The 13,722-nt window shown below is 38.3% G+C and overlaps 1 protein-coding gene across 1 annotated transcript in view; it reads right to left on the bottom strand.

The window, feature by feature from the left end:
- The window catches only part of LOC108357990 (transmembrane protein 132C-like), a 350,976-nt gene extending 342,084 nt beyond the window's left edge, over positions 1-8,892 (bottom strand). The window contains exon 1 of the mRNA XM_017609094.1: positions 7,714-8,892. Coding sequence (XP_017464583.1) covers positions 7,714-8,892 — 1,179 coding nt within the window. The remainder of the gene's footprint in view (positions 1-7,713) is intronic.
- Positions 8,893-13,722: the final 4,830 nt, after the last annotated feature.

Below are 13,722 nucleotides of genomic sequence, written 5' to 3'. Positions count from 1 at the left end.
AAGAGACCAGATGGGAGCTACACTCAGCATCCGGGTGAGACCAGCAGACTCTTGCTGGATACTCACTTCCCGCGCTGTATATCAGGCTACTGTCGACCAGAATTGGGTGCTCCAACATCCTCCTCTGGAAGAGAACAAAGCCTTGCTACGAAGCTGACCACTGTCGAGCGGGTGCAATGGGCTTTATCAACATTCAGCCCATACAAATCACCAGGACCGGATGGAATCTATCCATGTCTCCTGCAGCATGGAATTAGACACATAGCGCCGGTCCTTTCTAAACTCTATAGAGCTTCGCTCTTGTTGGGTCACATTCCCAGCATATGGTCTGAGGTTAAGGTCGTGTTTCTACCCAAAATGGGTAAGCCGGAACAATTACCGTCATCCTACCGACCAATTAGCCTCAGTTCCTTTCTTCTAAAAGGCATGGAGAAAATACTGGATCAGTACATCAGAGAAGTCAACCTAAGGGAACGACCTCTGAATAAGAACCAATTTGCCTATCAACCAGGAAAATCCACTGAGACTGCCATTCATAGCCTTACTTCAAAAATTGAGAAGGCTCTGGAGTCAAAAAATATAGCCCTTTGCGCCTTTATTGGTATTTCAGGGGCTTTTGATAACACATCATATAAGGCAATAAAAGATGCCTTGTTAAGAAAGGGTGTAAGCCCAATCATAAATCAATGGGTGTTATCAATGTTAAGAACACGAAACATCAGGTTGGAATTAGGAGGCACGATAGAATCGATAACAGCCACAAGAGGATGCCCTCAGGGGGGTGTACTCTCTCCTCTTTTGTGGACTATGGTTGTAGACGAACTCCTTTTCACACTGAACAGCCAAGGCTTTAATACGCAAGGCTACGCAGATGATCTGGTAATCTGCATAACAGGGCTTCATGACGAAACTATCACCAACCGCATGCAACAAGCCCTACGTATCACACACAAATGGTGTGAGGATAAAGGCCTAACCATCAATCCTACAAAGACTATTATTGTTCCATTCACTCGAAGGAGGAAATTATCTACTACTAAACTTACTTTGAGCGGCACAGAAATAGAATTTTCCAGTGAAGCTAAATATCTGGGAGTAACTCTTGATAAAACACTTAACTGGAATGCACATTTGGACACTGTTATCAACAAGGCGATGAAGGCCTTCTTTGCCTGTTCACGACTTTTTGGTAAAACATGGGGCCTTACCCCCAAAATGACCTACTGGTCATTCAACACTGTCGTTAAGCCAATAGTAACCTATGCTTCCTTAGCATGGTGGACTAAGGCTACACAAAGAGGTGCAAGCACTAAGCTAAGTAAATTGCACAGAATAGTCTGCATTGGCATAACAGGAGCTATGAAGACCTATTCCTATTTTAATAGAAAGGGAGGCTACCACAGCANGGCTACCACAGCGGCACTGAGAATCCTGAACACCTCCGACCTGAAAATCGGAGATATGACGGGTCACATGAAGGTCCTAATGAAATTCGCTAATGACCCCATACTACAAATGCGCGATGCAATGGTTCCAAAACTAGAAATCTCTAGGAAATTTGAGGTACACATTGCAGATCGAGCTCTCTGGAATACAGGGAACCCATACACCAAACCCAATGGGGAGGTTTGGTATACTGATGGATCTAAGCTTGAAAATGGTAGAACGGGGGCTGGCATTTTTGGGCCGAACTTTAAAAAAATGATACCAATGGGTAGCTACCCCACCACCTTTCAGACGGAGATTCATGCAATCNTAATCTTATGTAAATAAAGTGCAGTTTATGAATTCTAAACCGTTTATTTATTTATTACATACTGTACATAAAACTTGCATAAATGTATTTCAAAGACCGTATAATCTGAAGCGAATTTGAGTATATTCCGGTGATATATCTTCAGAAATATAAAACCCCCCTAAAATATATTCCTGGGTGCGCCCCTGATCTTAACTTATATTCTAATGTACTATAATCTAAGATGTGGGCGTAAACNATACAGTCTTATTAGGATGGGTACCAGGGCATGAGGGACATGATGGCAATAAGGAGGCTGACTGCCTAGCGAAACAGGGAGCTGCCGCAGTATTTTATCNAGGTGCTTATAAGAGAATCCACTTCAGCTCTGGTGCATACCAATTTAGGCTCTTCATTTGGCTTCAGTCGTACAAGAACCTTACCACGAATGGAGAACGCTGACGTTAATAACTTCTTTCTCTTCAGTTCAGTTGCTTACGACATAACTTCTCTCAGACTTTTGGATAAGCTCTCATGCAAGTAAATCTTTCCATAGCCAGGCTCATCAATATCAAAGAGTGCAAGCGACCTCTTTCTCGATTTACAAAAAGCAGCAATAGCTTTAAAGAGCTGACTTCGATTGCGCGCAGAGTATAGTTTCACAACAATAGGCACGTTGTTGCTGCTCTTTTGCATTTTGCTATTCACTTTTCGCAATCGAAATGCATCGCGCAGAGGTGGTGTTTTGTGTTGAACTGCACGGCAAATTCTAGTGAAAACATCAGGCAGACTCTCATTGACAGCTAGTGGGATGCCGTTAATAATTAAGTCAGCGGCGACGGCGCTGCTTTCTAGATCGTTGAGTTGATTCCGCACAGCAAAAATTTCACTGCAGAAAGCCAAAACCTCAGCACACGAGTTCTCAACTGCAGCCACTCTTTGTTGTATAGCCGCTATGGATTGCTTTAGATTTGCAGTTTCAGCAGCCAACCNATTTCACTGCAGAAAGCCAAAACCTCAGCACACGAGTTCTCAACTGCAGCCACTCTTTGTTGTATAGCCGCTATGGATTGCTTTTGATTTGCAGTTTCAGCAGCCAACCCACCAATTTTCTGCATTACCCTTTCTTCCGAGCTCTTCATTACTGACGACAACTCTTCAATAATGGACACTCTCTGCTCTTCAATTTTGCGCTCAACTCTGTCAACCATGGCTGTCGAGGGCACTTGCGGTGTTTTCGGGGGAGATGCGATTTTGCGTGTTGGGTTCTTGCGTGTAGCGGACATTATTAAATCCAAAAAAAATAAAATGTATAATTACAGGTATCAGCACTGTAGCATCACTCGTAGCAAACACGTACACTGATACACAGGTGTAGCACCAATTATTTGGAAATTTAAACTTTGTGTTAGAGCAAAAAGCGAGAAAGACTTATGAGCTCCGCACAAACACGTCTTATCCACTAAACATCTCTTTAGTATCCAAACGGCAAAAAATATTGAAGACTGTTGTAAAATTTTAGCTTATAAGACAAATAGGACAACTTCTGATGGTTGAAAAACACGATGGAGGTGCTGTTTAGTTGCAGCTTTGTCATGCAGAAAATCGAATTATTATGCACGACCATTGTAGGTATATGCTCTCGATTAGCGGAACATTAAAGACGGCAATCAAAACAACCTACTGCTAGGTGTAATGCCGTTAACCCACTGAGGGCTTGTGTGCCTCACCATCGTACTTCCAATTATTCATCAAAATAAATGTCATTTAGACAGATTTAAGTTAGCAATTTTTATGCAATTAATGATTGCAATCAAAAATTAATTGCAATCAAAAACTTATTGCAATCAATTTCTTCTAAATCATTGCAAATTTCAATTTTTGCAATCAAAATATAAGCAATCAATGTTAATTGCAATTAAACTAGATTGCAATATTACGTAAAATATGCCCTGTGAATCGGATCAGAATATTGTTATTTTTTTTAAAAAAAAGCACCCTGTTTTTTATGAGATATTCACGTAATTCTTATCTAATTAAAGGTCAGGACCCATAGCTTTTTTAATTATTTGGGCATCGATTCTCTTTATAGCCAGACGTTGATCATTTCTGCTGGAAATCCCCATTGAAGGAGCTTATTCTTTAACTTTAAATAGCAAAGAATGGACAGTTTTACCACAGAAGTTTTTAGCCAAGGATCGAATGTATATCCCTATGAAAAATATATTGCCCGACAAGACAAGTAAACAAAATTACTGTTTTTAAAATTTTTGCTAAAAATAAATTCCCCAAAGAGCCCCATTTGAAATTATTGAAACGAATATATGTATGTAACATCAAAAGCAAATCACGAAAATTTGGTAAAGAATTACAGTACACACTTTCTTATTTTTTGTCTGGTAGTTTTTTTAAGATTGGTCTAAAAAAATCATAATAAAGAAAGATACCNAAAAAAAACTTTTTAATATACAACGCTTTTATAAATGGACTAAAAAGTAGAAAATAATAATTCTAAGTCCCATAGAATTTGTTTTGATAACTACAGAGAAAGTACAAATTTGAGATCGATTTTAAGCGGTCGTTATTCATATATCAACATACATACATATATTACCCTTCATATCAATTCTGGCCTATTACATGCGCCCCACGCTTTTCATTTTCAATCTCATAAATTGTTTATAATGACTTTTGCTAAAATTTCAAAATCAATCCATTTCGACTGTAGCGTACGTAGTGCACAGGCCGACATCTACCTCTCGAACCAACGAGGTTCATATTTAGACTTAATAGGAACTTTGCAAAGCAAAGCTTTTATAGCTGTCTGGACATACAACATTGCGAATTTTCGGAATGCGAATGCGAATGTTAAGTCATCGTTTTTATTACATAAAAATTTTGTAAATTATTAGAACATTGAACGAGTGCTTAACCTATACAGTGTTTTAATCTTGTAGTCAAAGTTCAAAATGGGCGTATTATATTTCAAAAAAAGTAATTTTGCTGCCTTTTCTCCCATGAGGCAATTTCTAAGAGGCTCGTATATAAGGCCGGCTGCACTAAAAAATTGCTCACTTGGAACGGCGGGTGGAGCGCTCAAATATTTGCGGCCCAGATCTGTCAATATGTCGTATTTTTATTTAGTTTTCCACCAATCGAGAGGATTTTCACCGAGATCAGCCCGTTTTTCTTTAAGATAGGCCTTAAATTGAGCTTTCTTTCCACATTTTTTAATGTCTCCAGATTTTACGTCCGAGCCTTTGCTTTCGCTGGAGGAATCTAAAATTATGTCTAGGTTGTTCACACGACTTTTAGCAGTACTTGTTAATGGCCCATCGATGTTCATTGATATACTATTTAATCGTTTATCGCCTGAAGCTAAAAGCCGGTTATTTCCCGCACCCTGGTTAGACAGACTTAGAGCCATTTCAACAACATTAGTGTGGTCCAAAAATGCATGTGAAAAAGTAAAATCGCAATTATTATGCTCTCACCCCCTACGATTGTTCTATACCGAAGACAATATACCCTTATTTTTTTATTTTGAAATCAAGAAATATTTAGAGGTCGCTGAAAGCGCCCAAAGTTTTCCATGTATTTTATATGGGGAAAAACAACTTTTCGTAGAAATGGTATAGAATAATTAAAAATCAATATTTTTCTACCAGAAAACTCTGTTTACCCAATTATTTATTTAGCCATTTTTTCATCGTAACTTTTATTTATAGGTCCGCCAAAAACCCCGAAAAATGCAATGGGCGACCAATAAAAAACGTTAGTATTAAAAAGTGGTTAAATAAACAATTGGGTATTATTATTGAAAGTCTCCTGAAGAGAACCAGAGTTTTCCGATCGAAAAATATTGACTTTCAAGAATTCTATACAATTTCTACGAAAAATTTTATTTTTCCCAAATAAAAAGACACGGAAAACTTTGAGCACTTTGAGCGACCTCTAAATAGTTTTTGATTTTAAAATAAAAAAATAATGGTATACTTTTTTCGATATAGAACAATCCTAGGTGGTGAGAGCATTAAATTTCCGACTTTACTGTTTTTGGACCACCCTAGTCGACACTCTGCCCATGTACACATTCGCATTCGCAAAACATTCTATCATTTGATGGGAATGCGAATGTCGAATGCGAATGTGTAAAATGATGCAAATCATTCGCATTAACGAATGCAAATGGAAATATTCGCAGCATCCCTGGTATGTATTGTGTACGTGAGTGCAGTTTTTGTGTATGTGTTGTGTATATGTTTATTTATAAACGTATGTGTTCCTTTTCTTTTGTACGGTTTTATTGATATATCTGTACTGCAATGTTTTCAGACGGCTCTTACGGCCAATATAGGTGTATTACATATATGCATGCGCCCCACGCTTTTCGTTTTCAATCTCATAAATTGTTTATAATGACTTTTGCTAAAATTTCAAAATCAAAAGTTACTTTTTAGTCCATTTATAAAACCACGCATATTAAAAAGTTTTTTTATTTTATTTATTTTCTACTTGAGAGGTAGATGTCGCCCTATGCATTACGTCCGCTACAGCGGAAATTGACGATTAGGGAGATTTTTTTTTGCGACTATTGTTTTTTTCACTCCTTGTCGGTTGAAGTTGAAAGGTAGATGTCGCCCTATGCACTCGACTTTTTTATAAGAACTTTGCAAAGCAAAGGTTTTATAGCTAAATATGGTGTCTGGACGCACAACATTTCAAGTTGATAAAAGCGTTGTAAAATTGGTAAAAAGTCTACTCCCACGACCAGAGGCAAAAATATTGGCTACAATTTGTCATTTTGTTTGCCATATAGGTGTAGCCGAGAATCAAAAATATAAAAGTCTTTATGCTTCAAGATGAGAAATAGGAGTGAGTATTTATTAAAAACAAATGTACAAGTATATATGCATTGCTATTGCATGAACATATTTATGTATGCATGCCTGCATACGAACGTGAAAGAAGACAAAATAACGATTAATCTGACGCAATAAACAAAGCCAGGTACACAGCTGTTTGTTTGCCTAACACTTTCACTTTTATTGGTCAGATTATTCATTTTCAAAAAATGAACAAACTTTTAAGAGCGACTTTAAATTACTGTAATTTTAATTCTTCAGAGGCTTCGTGAAAATATCCGCCAGCTGTGTATTTGTTGGCACGTACTTAAGCGTGAACCCTTTGTTCTCATAGACCTCTCTGATGAAATGAAATTTGACCTCAATATGTTTGGTCCTCTTGTGGTATAGTGGATTCTTCACCAGTTTGATTGTGCTTTGATTGTCCAAACAAAGTTCTGGTACTGTGCAATTTCCAGATATTTCCTCCAGTAATCGTCGAACCCAAACTAGCTCTTTGATTGACTCACAAGCGGCCATGTACTCTGCTTCGGTTGTTGAGAGTGCTACTGTTTGCTGAATCTTCGACGACCACGAAATAGGTCCACCGCAAAACATGATCACATAACCTCCAGTAGATCGCCTGGTCCCCAAATCACCAGCAAAGTCCGAATCACTGAAGCAAGTCAAAAACAAATTATTACCCTTTTCAAATCAAATACCTTTACTGAGGGTCCCTCGCACATATCTGAAAATTCGCTTTATCAAGACGGTATGTTCGCTCGTATAAGTGTCTAAAAAACGACTCGCATACGACACCGCATAAGCCAGATCAGGCCGTGTAACCGTAGACAGATAAATAAGAGATACAACAGCCTCTCGATAAGGATATTGCACCTGTTGACTGCTCCCTGTATTTAAATGTGCACCTTCTGCTGGGGTTATGACAGGCTTGGCGTCGAGCATCCCAAATCGCTCCAATACTTTTGTTGCGTACGCTTTTTGTCGAATAAAAATCTTTCCAGGTTTCCTGACAACTTCCATACCAAGGTAAAATATCGATTCAAAAACTTGAATGTCGAAGTCTTTCGTAAGATGGTCGATCAGTTTACAAAGTGCTTCTGATGACTGTACTGCTATGATGCCATCGTCAATATAAATCGCAAGAATTAATTTCGCATCGTTGAAACTACCAATAAAAACGCAAGGATCCGCTGCACTAACTTTTAGGTTAAAATTCTCCAGCATCTGCGTAAATTGTTGATTCCAACATCTCAATGCCTGCTTTAAACCATAAAGACTTTTGCTCAGCTTACACAACCTGTCAGTTCCATCTTCGTAGCCAGTAGGTTGATCAATATAAATCTCCTCATTAAGAGTGCCATAGAGAAATGCTGTCTTCACATCAAACTGCTTTACTATCATGTCAAGCCCAACTGACATCGCAAGGATCATTCTAATGGACGTAAACTTGGCAACAGGGCTAAAAGTCTCAAAGTAATCTGTTCCGAACTTCTGCGTAAAGCCGCGAGCCACCAGACGCGCCTTTAAGCGTTCAATTTCACCTTTTCTGTCACGCCTGACTTTGTAGACCCATTTATTCGAAACTGCTGTTCTTCCTTTAGGTAAACTCACCAATGACGAGGTTTGGTTTGCTATCAACGAATTAAACTCCTCATCCATGGCACTCTTCCACTGCGCACAATAGTTACTAGAGACCGCCTTCTCATAGCAGTCCGGCTCATCAGTTTCAGCAACATACGCATAGCTTAGAGCAGCTTTAATTTCAGTCTCTCTACTTTTCGAACGTGTCACGATCTTACGTACCTCTAGTTCATTATTTGCATCTTTGATATCGAGATCTTTAGTAAAAATTTCGCCACAGCCATTAGTTCTGATTTCTGGATTGTCAGTGTTCGTATCTGGTTTTTCAACTGGAGATTCTGCTTCTACGTGTTCTTCATGTACATATGCGGGTTCTTTGCACGTTTCTCTGATGATAACATCCCTCGAAACCTCAATTTTTCTTTCATTAGGTATCCAAATCCTATAGCCTTTACAATTTTCCTCGTATCCGACAAACACGCCTTTCTTGGATTTCGCATTAAGCTTTCTTCGTTTTTCCTGGGGTATATGCACGAAAGCTTCCGATCCAAAAACTCGCAGCACAGATAACTCAGCCTTTTTATTAAACCACAATTCAAATGGCGACTTTCCGTCCACTTGGCATTTACCAGTCCGATTGAGAGTGTACACGACGTTATTCACTGCTTCACCCCAGTATTTCAGGCTCAATTCCTTGGCATGGATCATAGACCGTGCACCTTCGATAACTGTTCCCTTTCAGCGCGCCCATTGTGTTCTGGCGTATATGGTGTTGATTTTTGATGAACCACTTTTCTTTTACGAAATATATCTTCCACATCTTTGTTGACGAACTCTAATCCGTTATCGGACCGGATGCTTTGTACTCGCTTTCCAGTTTCTGCTTCAACCTTATCGAAAAAACGGTCAACAAATGCTGCAACATCTGCTTTTGATTTTATGCAGTAGACGCATCGATAATTCGAAAAATCATCACGAAATAACAACATATAGCGCGCACACCATATGAAATCTCTTGCATAGGGCCGCAAAGATCAGTGTGGGCAAGCTCACCTGGTAATTTAGCCCTGTTTTTGCATTCATGAAATGGCATCCGATGCTGTTTACCGAAAACACATCCCTCACAGAAATAATTATTGCTAGTAAATGAAATATTTCGTTGACTTAGGACGCTCTTCACATGGTCTTTAGCTTGATGACACATGCGTTCATGCCAAAGTTGCAGCGACTCAGATTTTGCACTGTAGTTTGCCGCAGCTTCTATGCCTTTAACCTTCAATAACAGCTTAAACAATTTTGAATTTTCTCGTACACCTTGTAACCACACCTTGCCCTGTTTTTTGAAACAGCAGGTGTTGCCCTCCGCCATCAACGAGTAGCCTTTATCTAAACATGCGTTGGATGAAAATAAATTCATTTTAATACCAGGTACGTATAGCACATCAGCTAAATACTTCGAGTTCCAGACGTTGCCATTATATGCTTCTACGTGAATGTCACCCTTACCATATGCTTGCACTATAGAACCATCCGCAATGCGGATGACATAATCATGGAACCATTGTTTGTGATAGGACATGTGCTCGCTAGCACCCGAGTCCATGTACCAACTGCTCTCACGTGATATGCTTGATTGAACGAACATAACCTCACTTACAAAGGCATTACCTTGTAATGACTTCTCTGCGTTTTTCTTGTTTGGGCAGTCTCGCTTCCAATGACCAGGCTTTTTGCAAAGGAAGCATTTTCCTTTCCTTTTATTGTTGCCCATATCGCCTTTGCTTTTAACCTGATTAGCTACGAACGCTCCTTGCTTGTTTGGCTGTACACCTAATCTAGATTCTTCCATACACAAACGTGCCGTAAACATTTTTAAGGTTCGTTCCTTTTTTTCAGTTGCTTCCCACGCGGCAAAGAAGTGGTTGTATTGCTCCGGCAATGTCATCAAAATTTTTGTTATAAGCATATTCTCAGTAATTTTCTCACCGAGGTCTTCTAATTGCCGTGCAATTTTCTGCAACTTCGCTATATGCATTGCAATACTGTTGTCAGCGTCTTTTACATATTGAAAAAATTGTTGTTGTAATAAGTGAATTGATGTATCCGACTTTTGTTCGTAAACGCTCTCCAGCGTAGCATACATAGCAGCAGCAGTCTCGCAGTTGATAATATGCATCAACGGTCCTTCGCCCATTGAAACGACCAGAATTTTCTGCGCCTTAGCATCATCCTTGATCCATTTCTTTCTGGGTTCACCATCAACTTCAGGTTGGGGTACAGCTCCACTTACAAGTTCCCATAGGCCGCCATTCTAAGCACTACCGTTATCTGGAACTTAAGGTCCAGCCGTCTTCACCTTCAAGTTTGTTGACTTTAATTTCTTCCATCTTAAAAACCGCAATAGCCCAAGAAATTTATATCAATACCGAAAAAAAACTTAGTTTTGCTTTTCAGGCGTTAAGCACCTGCTGGGTACATAACCTGTAGCCGAGAATCAAAAATATAAAAGTCTTTATGCTTCAAGATGAGAAATAGGAGTGAGTATTTATTAAACAACAAATGTACAAGTATATATGCATTACTATTGCATGAACATATTTATGTATGCATGTTTGCAGACGAACGTGAAAGAAGACAAAATAACGATTAATCTGACGCAATAAACAAAGCCAGGTACACAGCTGTTTTTTTGCATAACAATAGGTATACGTTTTATCGGTGCACTTGCACAACATTCGCATTCGCAAAAGCTCCGCATTGATTATTGCGAATGCGAAAGCGAATGCGAATGTTAAAATTAATGCGGAAGCTCCGCCGTTGCGAATGCAAATGCCTTGGTTCCGAGATAGTTCTTAAGTGTATAGGGCGGAACTAGCGCTTTAACAGACAGTCTCTAAATTTTAGTGCAGGGTATTAAGCAGTGAGGAACCGTTAGGCATCTATACATATGCATATTTTTTATAAATAAAAATTGAGGTTCCTTTCTCCTTATAATTTCGAAAGCTACTGAAGAAATTCAGTTTTAAGTTTCCTGTAAATTCGCCATAAATTTTGGTCGTGGACTTCAAAATCGTCATTCGCATAAAGGAGTCAATATTGGTGACAAGCAAAATTCAAAAGTGTGTGAAAAAAGAAGTCGAATTTCGACAACAGGGCGATACTTGTTACAATAAGTGCTTGAAAAGAAGACGAACTGCAATATTTATTACAAGTCGCAAAAGATTGTAACCCAAAATTTCCATAATTTGCAAAAAGGTCTCTTATGAATATAGAATATGTTCTATATTATAGCACACTTAGTGGAAAAATAAAATAAAAACAATGTTTATATTAACTTAAACAAAAATTTCAAATTTTGTGGAAATATGTATATTTTACAAATGCCTTAAATAAATTATAATTATTTATAAAACCATTTGGTTTATTATCGGTGATTTGGAAAGGTTGACAAGAGCTTGATTAGNGCCTTAAATAAATTATAATTATTTATAAAACCATTTGGTTTATTATCGGTTATTTGGAAAGGTTGACAAGAGCTTGATTAGCTAATCCAATAATTCAAGTCATTAATGGGAAAGGAATTTAAAAAAAATATATAAAATTGGGCTATTTCAAACGTCTGCCTCAATGCGCAAGTTGTAAACCACCCGCAGTCGGCCTCAAATTTTGTATATCGTAGTTTTTCCATTAACCATACTTTTTAGGGGGTGTCCCGATTATATGTAATCACAATTTGTAATGCATGAGCAAGAGGAGCCTATATCGACTGCTGAGTGGAAGATCGACCTATCTCGGCAGCCAGTTCGAAAACGCCCTACCTCAAAAAACTTTTCAACAACGCCCTATGTCAGAATTTGATTGAAAAACACCCTATCTCACTTCAAAATGCATTGAAAATGTAATGAGATAGGGCGTTTTTGAATCGGCAGCTGATATAGAAAAACAAAAGTTTATAGAACCTTCCACTTAGGCTTAAATTAAAGCTATAATTCTCAGCTACTATCCCTGAAAACACCATCCCTGCACCTTGAGCTGATAGTAACTAATAGTCATTTATTGAACAATATAAAAACACCGAAATACTGTGCTATTGAAAAAATAATAATTAAACAAAAATAAAATCAGTTTTTGCTGTTAAATATATAACTAGAAGTGACCTTAGGGTTAGGATTGAGGGATAGAATTTTAAGAGATTGTAGTCGAAAGTTCAAGCCTTAATTTGAAGGCTGTATCGCATTTTGTTTAATTGCGGTGGGGACTCAAACTTCGCACAAAATCAGGTTTTTCTGTTCAATAAATGACTATAAGTGACCATCAAGTCAAGGAGCAGCGAGACTTCTAGCTTTAATTTAAGCTTAATATCGCCTTTTGTTTCTTTCTTAGAGCTTCTAAAATATTGCAAGAAAACGCGATTTTTTGACAATTAGGCCTGGTTTTTCTCAGAATCTGGAGCTGATGGAAACTTTGTGCTTACGGATTCGTAATCTGCACAGAAAAGTCAATCAATAACTGCTTTAACATTTGCCACAACAAAATTTTTCCCCATTTTTGTTCCCTTGTGTTATTAAACATAGAATTAAAAAACACCAGGTAAAAATCACTCGTACGCCATGTTTTCTTATTCATTGCAAATGTTAATATCAGCCGTAAAATAAACAACATAACATTATTTAGTTTTATATGGAAAATGTTATACATGTTGCCTAAAATAAGCATTTAATTAAATTGAATAACTTAACTGAGTTATCTAAATTTAATTGTATTGTATTTGCTTATACTTATTGAATTGTATAAACCACATAACACTACCATCAGTGTTCATTCGTTGCTATTTGAAGTTTGTTAATTTTTTAACATTAGTAGTTAAGCATTGTTATTGTAGAATAAGTCTGTTTACGCGCAGAAGAGTATAAAAGCGAGGAAATATTTTGTAAAGTTAAGCAGTCGCCAGTAGGCAGGCATACTTGTCGGTGGACACACACAACCGGCAAGGAAGCGCACCTGGGAGTATCCACCTTACTTGCGTTTAGGCTTATATTCAGCGGAGGTTACCACTCCCGCCGACGGGTAAGGTTAGTGGAGGGATATTCACTCCCACTGCCTTTAAGCGTTCTTGATAGGAGTTCCTAAATTAAGAAGTGTATTTAATAAAGAAATCGATTGGAAGTGAAGTCTTATTATTTTAAGGAGTAGGAATTTCCATTTCAGGAACCCTGGACGGCCTTAGCTCACCCCGGCACTACAAAGTTCGTCACAAATGGCACCCGAGCAGGTACTTTGAGAAGTCAACGAGAAGTCTACGAGAAAACAACGAGAAAGTAACGAGAAATAAGCGAGAAGTCAACAACAAGAGAGCAACGAGAATATCAGCAAGAAGACAACGAGGGTACGAACAAGAAAATTTGCAGCAATGGTGAAAGTGACGTGGGTTTACTACCTCAACCGAGAGGAACTACTAACATACGCCACCGAGTTCTACTTCGAGAGTTCTGGAACAGTGGACGAGCTTCGTAAGCATCTCTCAGCCCTTATCCAGAC

This window comes from Rhagoletis zephyria, unplaced genomic scaffold (genome assembly GCF_001687245.7).
Source record: "Rhagoletis zephyria isolate East Lansing unplaced genomic scaffold, Rhagoletis_zephyria_1.1 Rzeph_scaffold_00187, whole genome shotgun sequence".
Lineage (NCBI taxonomy): Eukaryota > Metazoa > Arthropoda > Insecta > Diptera > Tephritidae > Rhagoletis > Rhagoletis zephyria.
This window is presented reverse-complemented; position numbering and strand designations above follow the sequence as displayed.